Genomic DNA, 25,588 nt, shown 5'->3' with positions numbered 1-25,588 from the left:
CTATGATTTCTAATCTTTCTCTACATGGTAAATTTGCATGTTTGGGGACAGACCAGCCAAGCCTCGTTTGCTTTTCTTTTTTGGTCTGTGGGTCGTGTTACCTGCTTACTGGTGTCTCAAGTCCATGAAGTTTGCTGCCCTGTGTTCGAGCTCTGTCACCTGAAATGAAGTAAGTCGTTTATATATTTGCTGGCTTCTTCCAAGTTAAATTCTTGGCTCGCCACCCGGAGTTATTTCATGCTTGGGAGGGAATGTTTCTCCTTATGCCAACTAATCAGAAATACAAAGCTGGCATGATTTTTCCAGTTCAGCAAACCTCCAAAAATCTGCCTGCTTCAGAAGGGCAACTTCACGGCTCTCATGCATACGGCGGACTCTCATGGAAAGGACTCATTCTCAGCAGCACAGTTTGCCACGAGCAGGGTGAATTTACAAAATCTGCTCTCTCTATTCTCTACAGAAAGAAATCGAAGCCCTCCAAGCCAGGATGTCTGTGCTGGACGCAAAAGATCAACAGCTGAGAAGGGAAATAGAAGAGCAGGAGTGGGTCCTCCCGTGGCAGGGCTGCGACCTCGTGGGAGGGCTGTCCCTGGGCGAGCTGCAGGAGGTCAGCAAGACCTTGCAGGACACCCTGGCCTTGGCCGAGCAGATTCCCGTCCGTGCAGAGCCACCCGAAACCATCAGGAGGTACTGGTGATTTCCTAACTGATTTTGGATCGTTCATCTCATTGATCTGTTTATGGGATTGATTTTGTCTGCTGTCCCGCATATATAAATTATTTTCCAAGCAGTGCTTTGTTTTTTCAAGGGAAGCACTGTTGATAGTTTGAGTGGCAAAATTCTTCATGGTGTGGGGCAGTCCTGCGCATCGCAGGATATTTTACACCCTGGCTACCCAACCCACTAAATACCACTATTCCTCTCCATTCTGATATGGGCCTTTCCCATTTCCAAACGCCCCAGGGGTGCCTTCCTTCCCTTTTGAGATCTACTGGAGCTCAATTGGTTGGAGATTTGGATGCCAGCCTTTGCTGAGGATCATCAGCTGGAGACAGGAGAGGCTGGGGAGCTGGTAGAGAGGAGGCTCAATCAATGGCCTGGAAGAATGAGTTATTATTCACGGTACTAACATTTACTGAGCCTTACTACGTGCCAGGCACTGTGCTAAGCTTTACTCTATGAGTTGCTTCTATTATTATACCCATTTCACAGAGGAGGACAAGAGAGTTTAAGAAGGTCAAATAATTTGCCCAAAGTCCCAATTAATAAGAGGCAAAACTGATACTTAAATTCCTGTTCATTACGTCAAAGCCTAGTTTCCTATCCACTTGCTATAGAGGGAGAACCTTGTGTTCTGCATCGTGGGAGACCCAAGAGATACACATGGACCTCTTGCCTTTGGGGAGGTCATAACCTTATTATGGCGAAAGACAGAACCCACCCTTACTCATGTTAGACAGAAAGTGAGCCGTGCCTGGGTGAACACGCAGATGTGGTGAGACCTGCAGGTGCGGCGGGTGTAGAGCAGTGAGGGGGATGGAAGTTCTGCCTGGTTATTATGCTGCAGAAAATACTTAAGAAAACGTCACCCCCTGTAGCGGTTGAGAATAGGGACTCTAGCATCTGATTACCTCCCTCAACCGCTTATTAGCTGGAACCACTTATTATTGGGGGAGGGATGGGCTATTCTGAGGATGCACTGAGTTAATACATATAAAGCTCCTATAACGGTGCCTGGGTGGCAGCAAGTGCTTTACCATGCTTACTGCCTGTCGTTTTTATCATGGGGATTTCAGTCTTCTGAAGCCTTCTAACTGCCTTCCAAGTGTGTTTTAGACTATTTAGCGAGTAGCTGTCCCCTCTCACACATGTACCACCCCCCATCCAGCCCATCGGAGCTGGATGCTTGTGCAGGGAGCCGCTCACGGTGTCCTCCCCTCCCCTCCCAGCCCTGATATTTCCCTGCAGAGCTCTAACCCCGGGCTCATGCCCGTGGAGAAGGGGAAGAGATGTGCGTTGTTGCCAGATTTCAGCCAAAAGAAACTCCCCATCAAGTCGGCCTGCGCTCTTTCTCCTTCACTTTCGCCTGTGTCCTTACGGTATAGCCTTGGCCTCTAGGGATCTTTCCTACTCCTGCTTCCCTTGTCCCTCCTATGGAAGTCATGCTACACACACAGATGCACACACATACACCCATGCACATACACACACATGCACACATACACACGCACACACATACACACATGCACGCACATACACACATATACAAATGCATGCACGTACACACATATACAAATGCACACACACATATACACACACATGCACACACATACACACATGCACACACATACACACATATACAAATGCATGCACGTACACACATATACAAATGCACACACACATATACACACACATGCACACACACACATGCACACACATACACAGATGCACACACATGCACATACACACATGCACACACATATACACATATACAAGTGCACACACATACACACATATACAAATGCACACACACACACACATGCACACACATACACACATGCACACACATACACACACATGCACACACATACACACATACACAAATGCCCACACATACACACATGCACACACACAATATTACACATTACGTATCATATGTAATTATACATGTGATGTATGCATTATATTAGACAGATGTATATGTGGAATATGTGTAATATAAAAGATGAAATATACATGTACCTTTATTTTTATGTTTATAAAAGCACACATCTATACATGAAGCTTAAAGCGAGCCTGTTTTGGTCCCGCCATCCAGATGTGTCCTACTTATTTCTTCTTTCGCTTTGAGCAGCGCAGAGGTTGGTCTCACTCCTCTCACCTCTCGCACGAGCACTTTGAGGGGAAGAACGTGCTTAGCTTGGAGCCCACTGCGGTATTTCACAAAGCCTCTGTGTTTTGAGCTGAACTCCCGGGCAGCATCCCTGCAGGTGTGCCCTGTCCCCATACAGAGACACACAGGTGGCAGGGCGCCTGCTTTCTCACTTGCTAGCTCACGGCATGCAGAGCAGCCCGGCGTGGTGGGCAGGCTGTTCTTGTTATTCTCATTTAACAGTTGAGGAAATAAGAACTCAGAAAATTTCCTGGGGATGCAGCTAGTAAGAGACCTAACTTAGGTGGTTTCCACTTAGAGATCTCTTAGTCTAAAACAAAGAGCTCCAGAGTGTGGTAGCTGATGGAGCTGGGCCCCTGAACTCAGATCTTACCATTTCTAGTCTGTTATTCTGCCCATGTGCTCCAGCCTGCCTTTTCATCAGGATGAGATGCAGACGAAATAAAGGTGTGACTTTTGCCGAGTCATCACAATGCTCTAATCAACTGAACAGTCTCTTGAAAGAGCTTTCAAGGTTTGTGACAATCTGATTCTATGACGCTGTTAGGGAAATCCGATGTAAGGATGGCTCTTGAACTTGCTGCAGTGCCGTCTGGGGGCTCCTCGGGGAGGACCCATCATCCTCGAATCCACCTGTGCCCACAGAGGTTACAGAGTTCAGGTCAGGAGCCGGCTCTCACTTTTTGTGCTGATCTGCCTGCAGGAACACCTGGGCATCTCAGTGACCTGAACCCACGAGGGCTCAGTGTAGGAGGGAGTCTTAGGAATAGAAGGACTAAGGGTTGCGTGGCAAGGGTGGGAGGGAAAATCCCAGAGTGATTAAAGACAAAAAGCAACACGGGCAATTCAATGGCTAGTTCATAGTGTGACCTTCCACCTGTGCTGAGGACCCTCGTTGTGAGAGCACCGCCAGCACTCAGTGGGGTTTCATGTTGCTGGAGAGGGACCACCCTGAGGCATCCTCGTCATCTGGGGGACCCTGCAGGAGCTGACCCTTGGCATCTCCTTTATTTACTTGGTGGTGCAGGGGGCACCTCCCAGGTGCAGGTTTTGTCTGGTCAGCTTCCTCTCTTCCATCTGGGGAAGTGAGGCCTCGTGCTGTTCGCCGCCATAGATATCAAATGGAAAAACCATCATTGTTATGTGTGCTTTCCATAAGAAGGAAGGCACGCTTTTGCCAAGCGGACAGGCTGTGGTACTCACTCCTAGACATGGAGCATTTGAAAGAAGCTGATGTGGTTTTATTGGCCAACAGATCAGAGATTGCTTGGCCTAGTATCTTAACTAATTGTATCATAGTTTTTGCTGTGAGGGATTGGTTATCTTTTAGAACGATATCCCATGGGTGCCCCAGCTAGAAGAATGCATCTTATCTGCATCAATAGCTGTCTTTGTTTGTTGTAAGAGTACAGTGGACCCCTGAATAATGTGGGGATTAATCCCCGTGTAATTCAAAGCTGGTGCTCTGGATCCGTGGTTCCTTTGCATACCGGGATTCAACCAACCACTGACCGTATAGTATTTACTATTGAAAAATATCTGCATATAAGTGGATTCTTGCAGTTCAGACCTGTGTTGTTCAAGGGTCCACTGTAGTTTCTTCTCAGGCCAGATGAAGAGATCCAGACAAATTGTGAAATAGGAAAATCTTGGTCTTATGAAGAGAGGTTACAGAAATCTGGAGAAACAGACCATTCGACATCCTATCATTATAATCATCCATGAAGACTTTTCACAGAGGCCAGCTAGAAACTCATGGTGCTGTCTGGGGAAGAGCTGATTCTGACTGCTTCCACAGTGTTCAGGTTCAACGGGGAGGCTATGCTGCTTTCCCTGGATAAGCCACACATTGCACTTGAGAAGGAGCTTCCTAAGGGCACTTGGCGTTTGTGAGCGAGTCACTGGTGGAGACTGCTTGTGTGGGCACCTTCCTTTCGGACTGTAGCTTGTGGGAAATCCTTGGGCCGCTGCTGTTCAAGAAGGACGGGAAGTAGAAGGGCACCTGCTGGGGACCAGAGAACCGACGGCTTTTTATTTGGATATTTTAATAGAAATCAAAGCAGCAGTTTGAATTTTCTGACATCTGTGTTTTGGATCAAATGTCTTAGCAGGATGGAACGAAAGAGCTGCCTTCCCAGACATCAGAGCTGCCTTTTGATAGAGCCAGAGAGAATGGTTGTCTTCCAATGAACAAGAGGAGAACTTTCTTAAGTACCTGGGTATCAGGAACTCTGCAATATGGAAGCTTACAGGGCAGGGACGTGTGAAAGACAGAAGCCACTCAAAAGATGTACGTTGTACGTTAGTTGGACTTTCCTTCATCCCTGGGATTCCAATCCCTCAGCTTTAGAGCAAACTCCTTGTTTCCTCCTGCAAGTCTTCCTCTGATGGGAGGGGTCTAGAAGGACGGGTTTCTCTAGTGAGCCCGATCCTCCCCTACGGAAACCCATCCTTCCCCCTCTCTGGAGTGGGATTGGGGTGTGTGGTGGGGGAGGGGAAGGATGGGGACACAGGGAGGAAGGAGGTGACCGTCTCTGGGGTTTTCCTGGATGGCGTGCCTGCATTTGGGGTGTGAGTGTCCGTCTGTTTATTTCTTTCTTTCTTTTTTTTTTTTTTAATAAATTTATTTATTTATTTATTTATCTTTGGCTGTGTTGGGTCTTCGTTTCTGTGCGAGGGCTTTCTCCAGTTACGGCGAGCGGGGGCCACTCTTCATCGCGGTGCGCGGGCCTCTCACTGTCGCGGCCTCTCTTGTTGCGGAGCACAGGCTCCAGCCGCGCAGGCTCAGTAGTTGTGGCTCACGGGCTTAGCTGCTCCGCGGCATGTGGGATCTTCCCAGACCAGGGCTCGAACCCGTGTCCCCTGCATTGGCAGGCAGATTCTTAACCACTGTGCCACCAGGGAAGCCCCCGTCTGTTTATTTCTATAAGTGGAGGAGGGTCCTGATTTGCAGCTCATCTGCCTCGAGGGCCATCAGCTCTGCCCCTCTTGTTGGTCTGAGTGCCTTGAACATCAGTGGGGACAGGGCCAGCTGTGACCCTGGCTGACCGTAAAGCCAGGTAGGAATAATCAGAGTAGCAACGACAGAGCTGAGTGAGGGCTGCGGACGATACTTTCCAACATTCTTTAGAGACGCTTGGCTGGTTTGTATTAGTCTGTGGTCGAGTTCATTCCTCAGCTCCTGGAATTTTTCATGCTTTGCCTGAAATGTGTTGTGGCAGCTCATGGATGAATTGTCTCTCGTTGTACATTTGGAAGAAACATGTCACATCTTTTTACAAGCCATTGGCACTAACTGCAAAACAAACTGAAGCCCTGGTTACGGCCAGTCTGGCCGGACCTCGGTGGGCGCATCTGAGCTGGGGAAGGGTGGTGGTGGAGAGCCGGGCCTGCTCCCTGGCCCCCGTTGCTTAACCGCTCAGGGCCCCCGGGTGAGGCTGGCCGACTTTTGGAGGTGCTCTGGCCTCCCCGCGACACCTGCCCTCAGCCCACGATCAGCAGCCAGGCTGATGTCATGGCTCTTTTCAAGTGAGATTTAAAATAATGAAATTCAGCAGTTCACAACTGACTGGAAAAAAAACAATAGTCCCATTTTCCCCTCAGATACGTATCTTATTAGAGTGAAAAGACACAGTGAAACAGCAAGGCCTGAATCGGAAAACCGACTCCGGGACCCGGGAGGAGCGAGGCAGATCCTCAGTGGGGGTGTGCAGGGGGACAGCTGTGTGTGTCCCAGTGATGCGCCCGGGGGATGGTGCCGAACTGGGACAATTTAGAGACTTTCGAAGAAATGCCCGTGGTCTCCAAGCTGCTTCTCCACGTGCTGTGATTGTGTTCTTCAGTCTCTACTTCTGGTCTTTGCTTTTCTTCTTTCTCTGCCTTTGTCCTTCACCTGGTTGGTTTGTCAAGAACAATGGCTTGATGAGACCGAGAGCATGAGGGCTCATCTGGAGGAGAAGGACCCCTTTGTGTTGCTAAAAGTGCTAGATGAGATTCTGACTTTTCTTTATTTTTAAAGCAGATACCTTGCTTTTCCCAGGAATTCCCGAGGCAGACAAATCTTTGCCCAGAGAGTCAATGCAGTGAGTTTGGAGGGTATAAGGAGCATGAGACTGACGTTTCTTGCAGGAAGGCTTCCTTGATTAGACGGCATCCTCAGTGTTCGGGACAACTCTCATATTTATCATGTCGTCTTTCTTATTTTGATTGGTAATAATAATAATACATTAATTTAAATGTCACCATTGTTTACAAAATGCTCATTTTTTAAAATTTTTTTTTATTTTTAAACATCTTTATTGAAGTATAATTGCTTTACAATGGTGTGTTAGTTTCTGCTTTATAACAAAGTGAATCAGTTATACATATACATATGTTCCCATATCTCTTCCCTCTTGCATCTCCCTCCCTCCCACCCTCCCTATCCCACCCCTCTAGGTGGTCACAAAGCACCCAGCTGATCTCCCTGTGCTATGCGGCTGCTTCCCACTAGCTATCTGTTTTACATTTGGTAGTGTATATATGTCCATGACACTCTCTCACTTTGTCCCAGCTTACCCTTCCCCCTCCCCATATCCTCAAGTCCATTCTCTAGTAGGTCTGTGTCTTAATTCCCGTCTTGCCACTAGGTTCTTCATGACCTTTTTTTTTTTTTTTTCCTTAGATCCCATATATATGTGTTAGCATACTGTATTTCTTTTTCTCTTTCTGACTTACTTCACTCTGTATGACAGACTCTAACTCCATGCACCTCATTACAAATACCTCCATTTCATTTCTTTTTATGGCTGAGTAATATTCCATTGTATATATGTGCCACATCTTCTTTATCCATTCATCCGATGATGGACACCTAGGTTGCTTCCATGTCCTGGCAAAATGCTCATTTTTGCTCACAACCCTGTAAGGTATATTGGGCAATATATTGGTTTTTGCAATATATATTTTTTAACATCTTTATTGGAGTATAATTGCTTTACAATGGTGTGTTAGTTTCTGCTTTATAACAAAGTGAATCAGCTATATGTATACTTATATCCTCATATCCCCTCCCTCTTGCTTCTCCCTCCCACCCTCCCTATCCCACCCCTCTAGGTGGTCACAAAGCACCGAGCTGATCTCCCTGTGCTATGCAGCTGCTTCCCACTAGCTATCTATTTTACATTTGGAAGTGTATATATGCCCATGCCACCCTCTCACTTCGTCCCAGCTTACCCTTCCCCCTCCCCATGTCCTCAAGTCCATTCTCTATGTCTGCGTCTTTATTCCTGTCCTGCCCCTAGTTTCTTTAGAACCATTTTTTTTTTTTTAGATTCCATGTATATGTGTTAGCATACAAGTATTTGTTTTTCTCTTTCTGACCTACTTCAGTCTATATGACAGTCTCTAGGTCTATCCACCTCACTACAAATAACTCAATTTCATTTCTTTTTATGGCTGAGTAATATTCCATTGTATATATGTGCCACATCTTCTTTATCTATTCATCTGTCGATGGACACTTAGGTTGCTTCCATGTCCTGGCTATTGTAAATAGAGCTGTAATGAACATTGTGGTACATGACTCTTTTTGAATTGTGGTTTTCTCAGGGTATATGCCCAGTAGTGGGATTGCTGGGTCATATGGTAGTTCTATTTTTAGTTTTTTAAGGAACCTCCATACTGTTCTCCATAGTGACTATCAATTTACATTCTCACCAACAGTGCAGAGGGTTCCCTTTTCTCCACACCCTCTCCAGCATTTATTGTTGGTAGATTTTTTGATGATGGCCATTCTGACTGGTGTGAGATGATACCTAATTGGAGTTTTGATTTGCATTTCTCTAATGATTAGTGATGTTGAGCATCCTTTCATGTGTCTGTTGGCAATCTGTATATCTTCTTTGGAGAAATGTCTATTTAGGTCTTCTGCCCATTTTGGATTGGGTTGTTTGTTTTTTTGATATTGAGCTGCATGAGCTGCTTGTATATTTTGGAGATTAATCCTTTGTCTGTTGCTTCATTTGCAAATATTTTCTCCCATTCTGAGGGTTGTCTTTTCTTTCTGTTTATGGTTTCCTTTGCTGTGCAAAAGCTTTTAAGTTTCATTAGGTCCCATTTGTTTATTTTTGTTTTTATTTCCATTTCTCTAGGAGGTGGGTCAAAAGGATCTTGCTGTGACTTATGTCATAGAGTGTTCTTTCTATGTTTTCCTCTAAGAGTTTTATAGTGTCTGGCCTAACCTTTAGGTTTAATCCATTTTGAGTTTATTTTTGTGTATGGTGTTAGGGAGTGTTCTAATTTCATTCTTTTACATGTAGCTGTCCAGTTTTCCCAGCACTACTTATTGAAGAGGCTGTCTTTTCTCCATTGTATATTCTTGCCTCCTTTATCAAAGATAAGGTGACCATATGTGCATGGGTTTATCTCTGGGCTTTCTATCCTGTTCCATTGATCTATGTTTCTGTTTTTGTGCCAGTACCATACTGTCTTGATTACTGTAGCTTTGTAGTATAGTCTGAAGTCAGGGAGCCTAATTCCTCCAGCTCTGTTTTTCTTTCTCAAGATTGCTTTAGCTATTCGGGGTCTTTTGTGTTTCCATACAAATTGTGCAATTTTTTGTTCTAGGTCTGTGAAAAATGCCATTGGTAGTTTGATAGGGATTGCATTGAATCTGTAGATTGCTTTGGGTAGTATAGTCATTTTCACAATGTTGATTCTTCCAATCCAAGAGCATGGTATATCTCTCCATCTGTTTGTATCATCTTTAATTTCTTTCATCAGTATCTTATAGTTTTCTGCATACAGGACTTTTGTCTCCTCAGGTAGGTTTATTCCTAGGTATTTTATTCTTTTTGTTGCAATGGTAAATGGGAGTGTTTCCTTAATTTCTCTTTCAGATTTTTCATCATTAGTGTATAGGAATGCAAGAGATTTCTGTGCATTAATTTTGTATCCTTTTACAATATATTTTGTGGAGGAGGCTGCCGAGGGTCCAAATTCACACAGCAGTAGTGTCCTGACATCTTTGACCACTTTTGGAAATGGGGCAGGGAGAGAAAAGGTTAACACGGATGGCCTGGGAGAGAGCGGGGCTTGGAACCAAGTGCCCATGCAAGCAATGGAAAGGCAATGGAAAGGTGTGCAGCTGGGCAGAGCATGGGTCATGGGTCCAAGCAAAAGAGAACACTGCCAGTCCAGGCCAGTGTGTTCTCTCTATGTCCCACGGATCACCTGGTGGCCCCTGAAAGGGATCAGAGCAAACGGGTCTCTAAACACAGGCAACCCCGGGAGACCACCAGGCAACTAGCTCGGGTCAAGGAGGTGGGTGGCAGTTCCAAAGACAGGAGAGCAGAAGAGGAACTGCCATAGGAGAGGACCAGCCAGCGCCAGAGGAACAGGAAGTCTTGCTTATAAATGAAGGTGTGAACTAGGTGATGCTGGAGGTCCCCTCTGCATTTATCAATATAACACTTTGCACTTTCAGATTTTGCGAAATAGGTTAAAATAAACTGCTTTTAAAAAACCCAGTAATTCTGTTCCTCCTAGCCCCCAAGTAAGTTCCCCTGCAACCTTCCCTGGGCAGCCCATGACCATCCCCGCTGCGGTGCTCAGGTTCTTTCTTTTCTAATGAGTCATTGCTAATGACGAGCAGGCACTAGACACGGATGGAGCTGAAATCGCCCTGCGGCCGCTGTTCAGAGTTGCGAACTCACCATTGTGTCCTCCCATTTTCTTTGGAAAGTCATCGTCACAGGCAATGGGAAATATTAATCGAGGCACAACTTGGAAAAGATGGAAAGGGTTGGAAAAGAAAGAAGAGACTTGAAACTACCACCTATCTGGGCGGGTCCAGATGCCACTCATCCCGAAAAACAGGACCCTGACTTTTGTTTTTTGTTGGGTGTATTTGAGGAATTCAGAGCAGGAGTCTCATCTTAGTTACAGATTTTTAAAAAAACCTTTATTTTGTGCTAGAGTAAATTTATTAAGATTTAAAACAAACATAGAACAAAGGAGGGTGAAAAATGGCTATATATTTTTAAATATTGCATTTTAATATTTTACAAATTCCCTGTGCTTTATTTTCTTCAAGGAATTTACAACATTTATCATTATTATTATTTAGGTAGTTCATTTGGGAAGCTTGTAATATGTAGACTCATCCACTCCTCTTTTATAACTTAGGTATCTGATAAATTATTTTCAACTGGAGCCTCATGGATTCTCAAAGATTGAAATGACTGTAGCTGGTTCTCCTAGTGCTGTGACTCTGGGTTAGCTCTCGGCCTACGTGAAGGCATGCGGCCTATTTTAAGAGCTTTTCTTCCGGTCGATTTCAATTTTTATTTTTCATTATTGTCAACTTGAGAACTGTCCTGCGCTTAATTTCTGTGTAGTCTGGGTGTCTTCTACAATCCTCTATTCCGTTTCACTAAATTTTCGTATTCCTGACATATCCCAAGAGTGTTTTCCTGTCTGCAGGTCATATGTTTTTAGTCCCTGCTTTAACTTTTCAGATGGTAAAGGAATACACCAAACCAAACTGTTTTTCAGACTTTGAGCTGAAGGTTTTAAGCTCTTCCAGCAGAAGTAATTCAGTTTTTCTCAGAGAGACCCTTTCCCAGTGACTATAGTGAATACCCCCAGGTTGGGAACGCCTGCTCATTGCTGGCTGGGACTTCAGTCAGTCATTAGCACATCTTTTCCAAGCTGCTAAAGGGCTGATTGATCTGCCCTGTGCTGCTGGGGAGGACCCAAACCAAAACCTCTAGGTTTCCTTTAGATCCGTACAGGGGGGCCCTGTGCCTTATATGTGAGGGTCGTTTTTGTAACTGTGCTCATCCTGGCCACCACTATCATAACTACTTTGTACATCCTTTTGGGCAAATTTCCTCAGCTTCCTCTTTGAGTGGTACTGATATTGGTGTTTGATTCCTTATTCAGTTACTTGTTTAGTCAACTGGATGTTTTTTCTTGCTGTTTATTCATTTTGTTTATCAGCAGTCTATTTTGGCAGACTTTATCCAATAAAATGTGTAAATCTTTTTTTATAAATTTATTTATTTATTTATTTGGCTGTGTTGGGTCTTCGTTTCTGTGCGAGGGCTTTCTCCAGTTGCGGCGAGCGGGGGCCACTCTTCATCGCGGTGCGCGGGCCTCTCACTGTCGCGGCCTCTCCCGTTGCAGAGCACAGGCTCCAGACGCGCAGGCTCAGTAGTTGTGGCTCACGGGCTTAGTTGCTCCGCGGCATGTGGGATCTTCCCAGACCAGGGCTCGAACCCGTGTCCTCTGCATTGGCAGGCAGATTCTTAACCACTGTGCCACCAGGGAAGCCCTAAAATGTGTAAATCTTTAACTTACCCACTGAAACTAAAATAGGAAATGAAATTTATAGTATTTCCCAGTTTCAGGAATCCGACTGATGTGTTGCTTTGTAAGCAGATTTTGAAAGAGCCTGAGAGAAGCGTAAGGTTTAAACTGTGTCTGCAGCTTTATGTGAATATGCTTGTCCTTAGCAGGTAATTAAAGATGACTCAGAAAATCACAATGGACACAAAGCAGAAAGTAAAACCTTTTGGGTAAACTTCAGAATTATGGAAAGTATACATGTTTAGAAATGTAGAAGAAACAATATACATTTAAAAAAATTAGGATTAAATGGAAATGCAAGCATTTCTTTTAAAAACCTTGGGAAAGATGGGATATTAGTTATTAAGTAGTCAGAATTAGGGGGGCAGTGATTGAAATGGAAATCTGATGTTGCCTTTGGATCCCTTAACAGAATAAACCCAGAGGCAGGATCGTATTCCCCCTGGATCAAATTGTAGTGTTTGAAGGATTGAACTCAACAGGAGTTGTGTGGAGAAAAGCTCTAGAGGCCCAAGAACTGAAATCTTTTTGAATGTTTAAATACATTTGGGTTACGACAATAGTTGAAAATCTGGCGCCATCTTGGTTACCAGTCTTCAGAAAATGAGAGGCCAGTATTTTATTTTCTGATTGTATGTAAAAAGTTATCTTTAAACAACTTGGGAGGAAGGAGTAGAAAGGAGAGTAGTTATGATCTAAACATAAGGCTGTTCTCTATTTTTGACTCCTGTTATTTTTTATTTATTGGACAGCTAAAAGCTATTTCAGACAACTGTCTGTAAGTCAAAATGTTTTTGGCCTATGCATTATAGTTTCAGTTTGGAATAAAATTGTTTGAGAGGAGGTGAGAAAGAGCTGGTTGAATTAACACTTGGAATATTTGGATAAGCCAAATACCAGATTCATCAGTTCAAAATAAAGCTGTGATTCTTGATGGAACTGGACTTAGATGCAAGCTGTGACTCTGTAAAGTCGGGCAGAGTTTCTCAGTGGAGATGGGAATTGACAAGAGGTGGCCTGGGACCAGGGTGTGTGTGTGTGTGTGTGTGTGTGTGTGTGTGCGTGCATGCCTGTGTGCACTATTTTATTCCTCTCAGCTAATTTGGGAAATTCTGCAAATTCAGTAAATTCAGTATTCGGCTCTTTCCTCTGCTGTATCTTCACGTCACACCTTGACCCCAGGAAGTCTTTTTTAAGAAATTGGAAATCCTTGCGTTTAATCTCTCTCTCTCAGCTATCCCTTCTAGGAGTGCTTATATGAGCTACATAGATGTATTTTATTAAAAAGAGTTTATGACCTAATCACATGTGACATCTCAGTGTCGGTTTGCTGAGTCAGTTGGAGAATTTGGACTTTACCACAAAGACTCAAAAGCAGCGGAGTGAAGTATCCTTGTTAAAGTTGAGACCCAGGATCCCTGAAATTCGGAGAAATATTCTGTAAGGATATGAGTCACTAATGTGATCCAGATTCAGAGGAAGAATCAAAAGGCTAAAAGTCCAAGTATTTCTCTCGCCAATTTTGCTTTGGTTCTTTCATTTAATCTCCCCAGCTTGGGCCAGAGAGGAAAACATCCAATATATTAGTTAAAAATCCATGGGCTGATTTTTGTCAGATTACTCAGAAATATTTATTAGTCTAATATAGGTATGGCTATTTGTAGAAATGATTTATTAAAAAATGTTTCTATACTTCATTCCGTCCAAGGTCCCCAAAACATGAGCTAGCTGTTTGACGAGCATGAATCGGTCTGTCCTGTGTGTGGCTCCCATCCCCCCTACTGAACTGCACAGAGATTCCGTGCTGTACCCAAGGTGACAAAGACGGCCCACAGGGGTGCCAGCCCTTGGTACAAATCTCTCTCCACTGCATGCAGCCTTTCCCAAGAGTAAATGTCTCAGGCGGCCAGCTTGATAGCATTTACAGCCACAGAGAATGGCTTGCCTCTGATGACTACATGTGTCCCATCGTGCCTTTATGAGATCATCTGAAGCTTGGAGGAGTTCTTGGCATTTTTGTTGTCTGTGCCCCATCTATGTCTCACTGGTGACATGTGACATTATCAGCTGTGAGGAGAGAAGGGTCGAAGGAAGGAAAAAGCCAAGCAGATAAAATCCTGCATTTCCTAGAGCTGTTTTTGCTGTCATTTTCTTAACCACTTGCCCCTGACAGAAGGTTAGAGGCCTGAGCAATAATTGGCAATGTTGTTAATGTCAAGGATTCCTGTATATGTGTATGTATTTTAATTTGAGACCCAAGTAGCGCGTATGCCAGGGCAGCTGTCATTTTGCCCTTTATGTTGTTTCTAGTTTGCTTCAGTAACAATCTCTCATTCTTAAACTTATTTTTACTAAACAAGGCACAGGGGATGGAACTGGGGATGGGGACAGGGGACAGGGAGAAGACTGGAAATGAAACTGACATTCCTCCTCCTGTAGCTTTTTGCTAAAATGGGACTTCAGCACACGGCCAGGTATACACAGGCAGGAAGACGGATGGGCAACGGCCAGCAGACAGCAGACTTTCTGTACAATTCTGTTCTGAGGGCTGAAACAATCGTGTCTTGCTTAGTAAAAATGACAGTAAGAATGGTCTATATTTCTGCCTCTGTCACTAATGTTGTCTGGCATTTTACATGACCTGTGTGTTTTTTAGATTCTCCAGATGTCTACAAATAACATAACGTTAGCAAAAGAATCTTGAATGGTAGAACAGTCAAGGAATGTTGGAAGGTAGGACTGGGACGTTCTCAGGAATAACCTGCTCCAGCTTCCTCGCTTTGCAGGTGAGAAGTTCTGTAGAAAGTGAGCGGGGTGGTAGTGGAATTCTCTGTGTGCCATTAATATTCTTTTGCATCAAAGGTTGGGCAAGAGTAGCAACAGAGTTTGTCCTGCAGAGGCTTGTCTTTGGGGTGGGTGTGTGGTTGGCATCCTGGCTGTGGGTTTAATGCTGATGGCCGAGGCTGGTGCTGAGGGCAGTGGTGGCTGGCTTGCCGGGGGCGGGAACAAGCGTAACAAATGGAGGAAGAGCACATGGGCGGTTTCTCTAGGACGTGAACACAGAGGAGTCCCCCAGGCCCCCTGACATCGTGGCCCAGAGCAATGGAACTCCTGACTTGTCTTCCCATCCTGGGGTCTGTCCTGCACCGTGATGGGACCCCTGGCCTGCATGTCCAAGAACTATCCACCCCTTCCAGGTAGCCAGTGCTTGACCACTGCAGTGTGGCTCGCCCTTGGGAGCAAGGCCTTGAGAAGAGGCCCTGGCAGGAAGCAGGCTCACAGCTCTTTGGGAAGGCACTTCTGGTCTTGGCTGCTTGGACCAGCTCTGGGTGGGTATGTACCTTTGACCCTGGGGATGCTTCACTCCAGGATTAAGGAGGACCAGGCAGAGGCCTCTGTCGCCTGGATCTATGAGAGGTGTTGAAAGTATTACTGCGAGAGAGTACGGATTCCAGTTTCTTATAAGCCTTTGAGTTATGCTTCCCTAAGTGACAGCATCTGGAGAAACAGGGAGTAAAGAGTTAGTCGCTCTTAGACTAGGACATGGGATTCTGTAACCAAATTGATACCCAATGCAGCTATAGGCTTTTGAGGAAGATTAGCAAGGTGCTGTAACCACAGTCACTCTGAATTTTGTAGAGTGACCCTCTGGTCTCTGCAGTTTATCAGCAGTGAGGGCTCACTTAGCACTGGCTGGAGGTGGGCTCCAGGCTGAGACCTCCGGGTGCCCTCTGCACAGCCATGGACCTTACTTCCAGCCTCTGGCTCTCCACGTGTCTCCCTTCCCTTGCCAGTCTGTATTAATTTGTTAGCCCTGCATTAACAAAGTACTGCAGATGGGTGGCTTAAACACAGACGTTTATTGTGGTTAGATGTCCAAGGTCAAGGTGACGGTGGGCGAGGGCTTTGAGTGAAGGATCTGTCCCAAGTCTCTCCTTGGCTTGTAGATGACCATCTTCTCCCTGTGTCTTTTCACACTGTCTTTCCTCCACGTGTGTTTCTGAATCCAAATTTCTCCGCCAGTCATATGGGCGCGGGACCCACCCTAGCAATCTCGTCTTAACTAGTTACATTTGGGGGGACCCTGTTTCCAAGTAAGGTGACATTCTGAGATATGGGGGGTTAGGACTTTAACACAATTCAACCCGTACACAGTCTATGAAAAGAAACCATCCAAAAGAGATAAGTCAAAGAGGGCAGGACTTCTAGGAGATGGGATTTAGACGCACTTAAGTAGTCAGCCTGGGCTCCCTGAGGGGTTAGAGTAGAGTAAGTACTGGAAGGTAGGAGGGAGTTGGTCTGGTGTGTGTCTAGGTGGGGGGGCGGCAGAGCATTCAGGCAGAGGGGTCTGCGCCAGCCAAGGTGGGTTCGAGGCGCGTCAGGAGGCCTCCGTGGCCGGGCAGAGCAAGCAAAGGAGGTTGTCGTAGGAGACGAGGCCAGAGAGGTGATGGGAGATGGGCCGTGTTGGTCCTCGTTGGATGTGGCTTTACCTGGGTGCATTAGAGAAGGGATTTGCACTGCGGTGCTTGAGAAGTCTCGCTCTGGCTACAGGCTTAAGAATAAACTGTAGAGGGGTGAGGGCAAAAGCAGGGGACCAGTTCAGAGGCCACTGCAGCATTTCAGAGGAGGGTGTCCATGGCTTGGGCCAGCGTGGTAGCAGCAGAGGTGGTCCTCTGGGTGGACTGTTCTTCCTCAGAACTGTTTCTCACCCTGAGTCATTGAACCCAAATTGTCTGGCTGATATTCTTCCCTATAAATGTCTCGTTCTGGCCCTTGACCAAGTCCTGGCTTGTACTATTTGGATTAGTTACTATGACTGACTTCAGTTCCACTTCCCTTCTAATTATTGCTGGAAAGCAATCTGTCCCTCCCCATATTGAATGTTTTATTATTGATATTTTTGACATCCATGGTAGTGTTTTTCTTGTGATACTGCAGGAGGATTTATGGGAGCCCCTTTGCACACCTAACCTGAAGCTAAGGCATTTGTGAGCTTCTGTACTAACCCAATGGCCCCATAATCATTTTTTTAAAACTCAAAGACATCTTCACATACAATTTTCCTATAGCCACCTGTGTAGTCTTTAGCGCCTACACTACAAGACAAGAATATTTACACTCTATGGTTGGAGGGGCTCTCAGTCTCCCACTTGGGTGGGTTGAAAATGAAACCATCTATTAGTCTGAAGCAAACAGAAGAGCCATCTTGTCTCCTGTCATCCGGCGGCTGCCACACAGTGAAGACTTTTTTTCTCTGGACCCTGTAGCACCAGTGTGTATAATCTTAATAACACATGTGATTAACCGTACTATTAAAAATGGAAAATCCCACATGTATTAGTTTGCTAGGGCTGCCATGACGAAGTACCACAGACTGTAGGGCTTAAATACAGTTCTGGAGGCTGGAAGTCCAAGATCAAAGTGTGGGCAGCGTTGGTTCCTTCCGAGGCCATGAGGGAAGGATCGGCTCCAGGCGTCTCTCTTTGGCTCGTAAATGACCGTCTTCTCCACGTGTCTCTATGTGTGAGGCTGGGAAAGCCTATTTATAAGATACTATTATTATTATTATTTTAAATTCATTAATTTTTTATTGAAGTATAGTTGATTTACAATGTTGTGTTAGTTTCAGGTGTACAGCAAAGTGATTCAGTTATACATATATATCAATACATTCTGTTTCAAACTCTTTTCCCATATAGGTTATTACAAGATATTGAGTAGAGTTCCCTGTGCTATACAGTAGGTTCTTGTTGTTTATCTATTTTATATATAGTCGTGTTTATATGTTAATCCCAAATTGCTAATTTATCCCTCTCCCCCAACTTTCCCCTTTGGTAACCGTAAGTTTGTTTTCTAAGTCTGTGAGTCTGTTGCTGGTTTGTAAATAAGTTCATTTGTATCTTTTTTTTTGTAGAGTCCACATTAAAAAAAAGATACTATTAAATATAGGATCAATTTTGTGGAAAACCGTTTATTGAAAAGTTATTAGTTGAACGAACTCCCGTGAGCCTGGCAAAGGCTGTGCATTTCTGCCCAAGTTTGGAGACCTGACAGCACGAGCATAGAGTGGGGCTGCTACTAGAATCAAGAGGGGCCCATGTCGGGCATCCTTTGCCCATCTCTCCCCAGCAGTTGCAGTGTCTTGGTCAGCTCCCCGCTCTAGATGTTAGCCTACCCTTCAGACCTACCTCCCTTCAAAAGACCCAATCTCCATGCAGCCAGTGTCTAGAATTCTCCAGGCGGGATGCCACTGTTCCCATCGAGCACACTGATTTTCGTCACATTGCGACTCCTGGATTCAGAAAAATCTGCTGCCACGTGCCCTGCTGTTTGTCATCTGGGCTGACCTCAGCTCCCCTGGGACACCCTCCTCTGCTGAATGTACCTGCACCAGTTTCAGGGCATTTGCAAATGAAATGAGCCTGCAAATGAAATGAGCCTCCACCACAGACTGGTGGAGGTGATAACATTCAAAACCAGTTCTTAGAGTTGAAGAAATCGACAGCAATCAGCAAATTGGCAACCTAGCTCTGATACTTTGCAACCCCCGCATAGGAGCTTTTCCTGACACCCCCCAAGGCCCCAGAAAACCTGACCTTCCCCTTTTGCAGCTCACAGGTTAACTAAGTGACCACTTCCCTTCTAGTACCTGTAACATTTTTTTTGAAGGGGGGCTCCCATCTAGCAGCATTGAGGAGTTGAGGGCAAGAACCTTTCTTCATGATCCAAGTTTCTAACTTACAAGGTGCCCAATAGATCAGGGGAGAGTTAATGCGTTTGTGAAGGAATGAATGAATGAATGCAGAGCTCTAGATCAGATGCTCTCACTGCTTTTCCTTTCCTTGCTGACTTCTCTCAACTCTGCGCAGCCCTTAGACCTCACAAATTTTGCTGAAGGTGCCTGCCTGGTTTGTCGCACTCTGTGTTTCTTCCTCTGAATCCCTTCTCACACTGTTGCTCAGACAACACTGTCATTAATTTTGTCTTAATTATTGACACATGAACTAGTCTTTGTGTGTGCCTGGGAAAGCCTATTTATAAGATACTATTATTATTACTTTTTTAATTAATTTACTTTTAAAATTGAAGTATAGGGAGGGAGGGAGGGAGGGAGATGCAAGAGGGAAGAGATATGGGAACATATGTATATGTATAACTGATTCACTTGGTTATAAAGCAGAAACTAACACACCATTGTAAAGCAATTATACTCCAATAAAGATGTTTAAAAAAAAAAATTGAAGTATAGTTGATTTACAATGTTGTGTTCGTTTCAGGTGTACAGCATTTAGCTGATCAAAATGCCATTACTTTTCCAGAACAAACCCCCATTTCTTTCCTATTGCTCTCCTGCTCAGAAATGGTATGATTTCCCATTGGCTGTGGGCTAAAGCTCAGAACTCCTTAGCCTGGCATTCAATACTGACTATGGATAGTCCTTTATATTCCTTTAAAAATTATTTTAGTTGTAGATATCCCAAACACTTTGAAAAATATGACAGATACTCATTTACCTGCCATGGCGATTCAACAAATACTAGCATTTTCCCCACTTATTTTCCTAAATAAATAAATAAACAAACATCACAGATGCAGGTAGACCTCCTGTTCCTGTCTCCGCCCCCATCAGAAATAATCAGTCCCCTTGTTACCTTTATCTCTCACAATTCACCCTTGTGAACCACTGGCCCGTTGGATTCATCTTCCTGAAATTTCACTCTCCCTCCTTTACCTTTGAGGCTCAGTTCACTTTCCACCTCTTCCAGGGAGCTTTCCCATCAATCCCCTAGTTTTCTAAATTGCTACACAAGTTATTGTCCTATTGCTTACTTGGGGACAATATGCCCCCTGTGACAGTTCTAATGTAGCAGTTTGATTCTAGTATTGGGTTTCTATTCCCCTTATCGTAACTTTTCCGTCTAGCTTATGTTATAGATGATTGCGTATACTTCTTCTCCTTTAGATAACAACGTTGGGAATGAAGTCTGAGTGTTAGTTTCATTCATTCGTTTGTTCATTCATTCATTCTGCAGATATTGACTGAGTGCCCATCTGTAAGCTCCAGGAATTATTTTAAGCACTGAGGATACAGGAGCAGACACAAGAGGATGCGGGCAGTTGCTGCGATTGTGGAGCTTTTATTCCAAAGGGGGAAGAGAGAAATTACATGAGTAAATAGATATGTCAAGATGCATAGTGCTAAGGAGAAAAAAGAAGCAGGGAAAAGCTCGGAACATATTGGTTGAATTGCACAGTAAACCCAAATAGATAATACTGGATTACCTGCCTGTGAAACAGTACCCTGTGTAGACCATCCTTCTTGGAAGGTAGTTGTAGGAATGTAATTTAATCCTTTGCTGCCAGGAGCACATCTGGGTTGTTCATTCTGTCAGTAGAAGTGCACTATAGAAACGATAACAGATTTTAATACCAGCCTAAGTAGAGCATTAATTAGGCAGGGAAAAATCTGCTTCTTAGTAACATATTAATTAGAGTCAAATGGAACCAATTTGGCATTGTCTTTGCTACTGTTCTTCTTCAGCCATTGGGCTGATGCAAGGTTCACTGTTTCGCAGTGTTCCTACATGTGGTGGGACTGAACTGTTACCAAGAAGACCAATGTCCTCTTTCTAATTCTTCTAGCCTCCAGGAAAGGATAAAATCCCTCAACTTGTCACTTAAAGAGATCACTGCTAAGGTAAGTACCTTTCTATGCCCACTTTTGAAAGAAGTCTCTGAAGTTTTCTTTTGACTTAATTTCATGTCACAGAACACCTGGGCTCTGGACAAAATTCAGACTTGGCAAAGCCATTCTACAGGCCAAGCGATGGGGCAGCCAAAGAGCCAGGGCCGAGGGCTGCTCCCGTGGTGGAGGGCCTGACTGTGGTCCCCAGGGACTGACTGCTTTGGCCTTTGCTTCAGAAGGAGCTGCAGTGGTGGGGAAGGGAAAATGATTGCTGCTGTGCAGTCGAATGCCTTAGCTTGAAAGGGCTTCCAGGATGGGAGTGAACTGAGAAGTTAATTACATTTCCTTCGGGAAGGGCAGGGTTCAGGTTTTTCACAAACAGACGGGAAGTGGTATAGTAGGTGATTCTCTTTTGTTTTTCAAAGTTAAATTGACTTCAAAGTCATTTTGCCTATTTCATCTGCTATCTGTATTTCATTTCAGACCTTGGTTTGTGTAGTGATGGAGGCCTCCATCGTTATTCCCTGGGAGCACGTAGTCAGTTCACTTAAATAGTCTGTGTCTGGTTAGGTAGGATAACCACAGTTTGCAAAAGAAAACCCTTGCTTGCAGAGATACTTATACCCCACCGACTTATTGGCAAACTGTGAAGTAGGATCAATTACCCTGTGACTTATTAGTAGAGGTGAGGCTGAGAACTAGGTCTTAATCATTAATGATGTGTGTTAGGTTTGGGAACCAGGGTGGTTATAAGACAGTTGAAATGTGAAAAGAACAGGTTTCTGAGCAGAGAGCAAAGCAGACAAGAGTCTGCTGGCCTGGAAGGAAGCTTTTCTTGTTCTCGGTTCCCCGGGGAAGAGAGCAGGAAGACCTGCTGGGGTCTTGGAAACCATAGCTGAGCCGAGATGGGGGATGTGTTGTTGGCAAAAATGTCCACAGTGGCTCTGGTCCTTTTCCCAGTGTTTGTGTCTAATTCGTTTCTGAAGAAAACATTAAATGATTTTGCTGAAAATCACACAGCAGCAGTTTGATGGGCAGTTCTGCCCCGCATGGAAGGGGAGCTTCCTGTGAGGACTGTCTTGCCGGTTAGTTAGACGGCGTTGGGCCCTGGAACCGCGGAATGCTTGAAGCCCGCCCTGCCTTCCTGGAGAACCAGAGCACCGCCCAGGAGTGCTTACCCAGAGAGGAAGGGCAGGACGAGACTCAAGGCCGTGCGGGGACCTGAATCCGCAGGCAGAACTCGGGAAAGGGCTTTATCTCAGGCTCCCAGGCTGAGCGCGGCTGAGACCTCGTCCCCTGCCTAGCTGCAGGTCAAGGACGACTGGCTTGGTTCACCAGTTTTGTTTAAACTTTTTCTTTTTTTAATTTATTTTATTTTTGGCTCTGTTGGGTCTTTGTTGCTGCGCGCGGGCTTTCTCTAGTTGCGGCGAGCGGGGGCTACTCTTCATTGCGGTGCGCGGGCTTCTCATTGCGGTGGCTTCTCTTGTTGCGGAGCACGGGCTCTAAGTGCGTGGGCTTCAGTAGTTGTGGCACACGGGCTCAGTAGTTGTGGCGCACGGGCTTAGTTGCTCCGCGGCATGTAGAATCTTCCCGGACCAGGGCTCGAACCCATGTCCCCTGCGTTGGCAGGCGGATTCTTAACTACTGCGCCACCAGGGAAGCCCCACCAGTTTTACTATACGAGGCAGAAGGGGATGCTGGAGAGCAGACCTGAATTTCTGCCTTATAAGTGACGGTGATGTCACCCACTGGCATTCGTGCCCTATCTGCCACTGTGACCTCCAGGTGGAGCCAGTGGGGAGATGAGGCGAGACCAAAGCTTCCTGGATGGGGGAGGTGGTGGAGGTATCCTCCAGAATTTCCTGCTGTAAATTGTGCCATTTATCAGGTTTGTCCTAATTTCTATGTAGTATTAATATGTGGAAGGCTCTTGGGTTTGGGTTTATTGAGCATCAGACCCTACTGTGTGTGTCACACAAATGAGTCTATATCCCAGCAGTGAGGATGCAGGTGTGCATAATATGTAACACAATGGTGTTTATCTGTGTGTGCTTTCTATGACATTTTATATTGTGTACACACACACGTATGCATATGCACACGACCTTGGGATTTGTTGATCATCTCCAGCTACTGTGATTTGCTCAAATGCCAAAAGTGGTTTGTTTTGTTTGCATCCTTTCTCTAATACATTTATAAAAACTTACAATTCCCTTGCTTTTCCATAAAATTAAGGAATTCATGCCTAAGAATTTAAAGTGTAAACGTAAAAGCTCCATTTGATAATGAGTTCCTCAGGGTCCAATTTAATTTGGAAATAAAAAAGAGATGCAGATTTTCTGGGGCACGCGTGCACGCACGCGTGTGTGTATATAGGTGGGTGTGTACACGTGCACATTCATGAATGTGTGTGTGTATGGGGGGGGCGTATGTTAGTCTACAGAGAATTAGAACAAAACTGCCCAGTCACACACAACAACTTTCTCTCCCCTCTGGACTGGTGACCTTGAGGTAAAAGTCGCAGTTTGGCCCAGTTTTCTTTCTTCAGTGAATTACACACAGTAATCTGATATTCTTTCAAATCCTTCCTCAAAGAGAGCTGGCACCTGCCTTCCACTCATTACATTTTTTCAACTCTTACGGGTTCCCCAAACCAAAGGTAATTAGGGGATAAATGAGATGGAAGAAAGCATTGGAAATAAATGGGGTATCCGGAGGTTGGTAGATATTAGATTACAGCCAGCAGTGCCTGAAAGAATGTACATTGCAATTTAATAAGAAGATTTAGAGGTGGTTTCATATTAATAGTGACAGCTTGTTCAACAAAAGAGAAATGGACCCAATTATGATTAAGAGAGACTGTGAGCTAAAATCAGAAATACTGGATGTACTTGGATGAGGCACAACAATTGTGGCTGGTGTTACGGAGTTGACAGAAATGTCCTGGGACTTCTGGTGACAGGCTTAGACCAATGGGAGGGGTCATGCCCGTCACTGGCCTTGAGCCCGTGAGACTTAGTGCCGGGGTGGGTGTCCGGAGCACCTTCCTTAAACTCCCGGTCCTGACATCCTGACAAACCTCAGGACTGTTGAGAGGGTGTCTCCAAATGAATGACTTTGGATGGTGGTTGCTCAGTTCTCCTGGGACGAGCTTTGGGGTAGAGGCTTCCACGCAGTCTCCTTGACCCAGAAAGTAAGTTTTATAAAGAGATGTGGGAAATTACAGCCGCTTAATGGAAAATAACATGTTGAAGGCCATGGGGGAAATGGTGTAACATTTTAGGCAGGATGGGTGAGGTCTGCGTTGATTCTAGAAACAATCTCCATTTCAGTCTGAGCACACAAAGCATTTCAAGTTCATGGTATCTAGCAAGATCTGGAAACTTCTGGGGAGATTACATTTTACATTTTCTCTGGGCTCTGTGAACCCAACTGGGTTGTTAGCAAGCAATTTTAGGTTGTTAGCAAGAAAAGAGGGATGCTTCTAGGTAACATCCTTTGTGGGCCGCCCCCCAAAATGTCTCCACATATGTGTTCACTGTTATTCAACTGTGCTCTGTGCTTTTGTTGCACTGGAGGTTTTTTTAGGTAGCTCATTAACCTGAGTATAGATAGCAATTGAACATGAGGTTTCTGCTTTAAATAAAAGAAAAAAATTGTGATAGTTTAGCTTCAAACAAATACAAAATGACCTAAGACATCTGGAAAAAGAAACTGAGATTTAAGATTTTTGCTGTTTTTTTTTTTTTAAAAACAAGAAACATGTAGGAAGTGAAATGATAAAACCTGCAAACCTCCTTGAGATCTACTTGTCTCTTTGTTCAAATCTGACGTCCCAGCAAGTATCTGCCCTCGAGTATTATCAGACAGCGTCGACTAGGAACGCTCTGCCCTTGATTGTAACATCTGTGTACCATTATTTCCTGCCTACTACGTGCTAGACACAGAACAAAATCCCTGCTCCCATAGCACGTATGCTACCCAGAAAGGCAATAAAAAAAAACAAAGGAAGAAAGACAGTGTGTCAGCTGGAGAGAGCGCTATGGATAAACATCCAGCAGGGAACAGGTGGAAGGGGAGGGAGGGCCAAGGGGTTGTGTTTTTTTGTGGGTAACCAGCAAGGCCCTTCTTCCCAGGGCAGAGCCCTGAGGGCTGTGAGTGAACTGAGTCACCAGGGACAAGCTGAGCCACTCAGAAGGAAGGAGTAAGAAAGCAGAGGCCCTGGGAGGGAGCAGGCAGAGGGCTCGACTTATTTTAGTTTGCGGTTGTGCTCTCTTGTGTGAGTGCATCTCAGTTTTGTGTTCAGGTGTGTGAGAGCCGTAGGATGTATGCTGGGAATATGCCAGTGCCTGCTTTATTTAGCCCTTCCTCCCTCCCTTCCCTTCTTCCATCCTTCCTTCCTTCCTTTCTGCATTGCTTGCTTTTTAAGAACTCTCCTGCAGTTACTCTTTTTTTTTTTTTTTAATAAATTTATTTATTTATTTATTTATGGCGGCGTTGGGTCTTCGATGCTGTGCGCGGGCTTTCTCTAGTTGCGGCGAGCGGGGGCTACTCTTCGTTGCGGCGAGCGGGCTTCTCATTGCGGTGGCTTCCCTTGTTGCGGAGCACGGGCTCTAGGCGCACGGGCTTCAGTAGTTGTGGCACGCGGGCTCAGTAGT

At 45.0% G+C, this 25,588-nt stretch overlaps 1 protein-coding gene across 8 annotated transcripts in view; it reads left to right on the top strand.

The window, feature by feature from the left end:
• The window catches only part of DISC1 (DISC1 scaffold protein), a 362,726-nt gene that overhangs the window by 132,724 nt on the left and 204,414 nt on the right, over positions 1-25,588 (top strand). For 5 of the 8 annotated variants that reach the window (XM_061182533.1, XM_061182522.1, XM_061182515.1 and 2 more), the window contains exons 6-7: positions 461-687; positions 20,888-20,942. In XM_061182533.1, coding sequence (XP_061038516.1) covers positions 461-687; positions 20,888-20,942 — 282 coding nt within the window. Of the gene's footprint in view, positions 1-460; positions 688-5,001; positions 5,158-20,887; positions 20,943-25,588 lie in introns of those variants that run through there. The other 3 variants (XM_061182570.1, XM_061182561.1, XM_061182578.1) reach the window with 3 other exon arrangements.

Source organism: Eubalaena glacialis, chromosome 1 (genome assembly GCF_028564815.1).
Source record: "Eubalaena glacialis isolate mEubGla1 chromosome 1, mEubGla1.1.hap2.+ XY, whole genome shotgun sequence".
Taxonomy (NCBI): domain Eukaryota; kingdom Metazoa; phylum Chordata; class Mammalia; order Artiodactyla; family Balaenidae; genus Eubalaena; species Eubalaena glacialis.
This window is presented reverse-complemented; position numbering and strand designations above follow the sequence as displayed.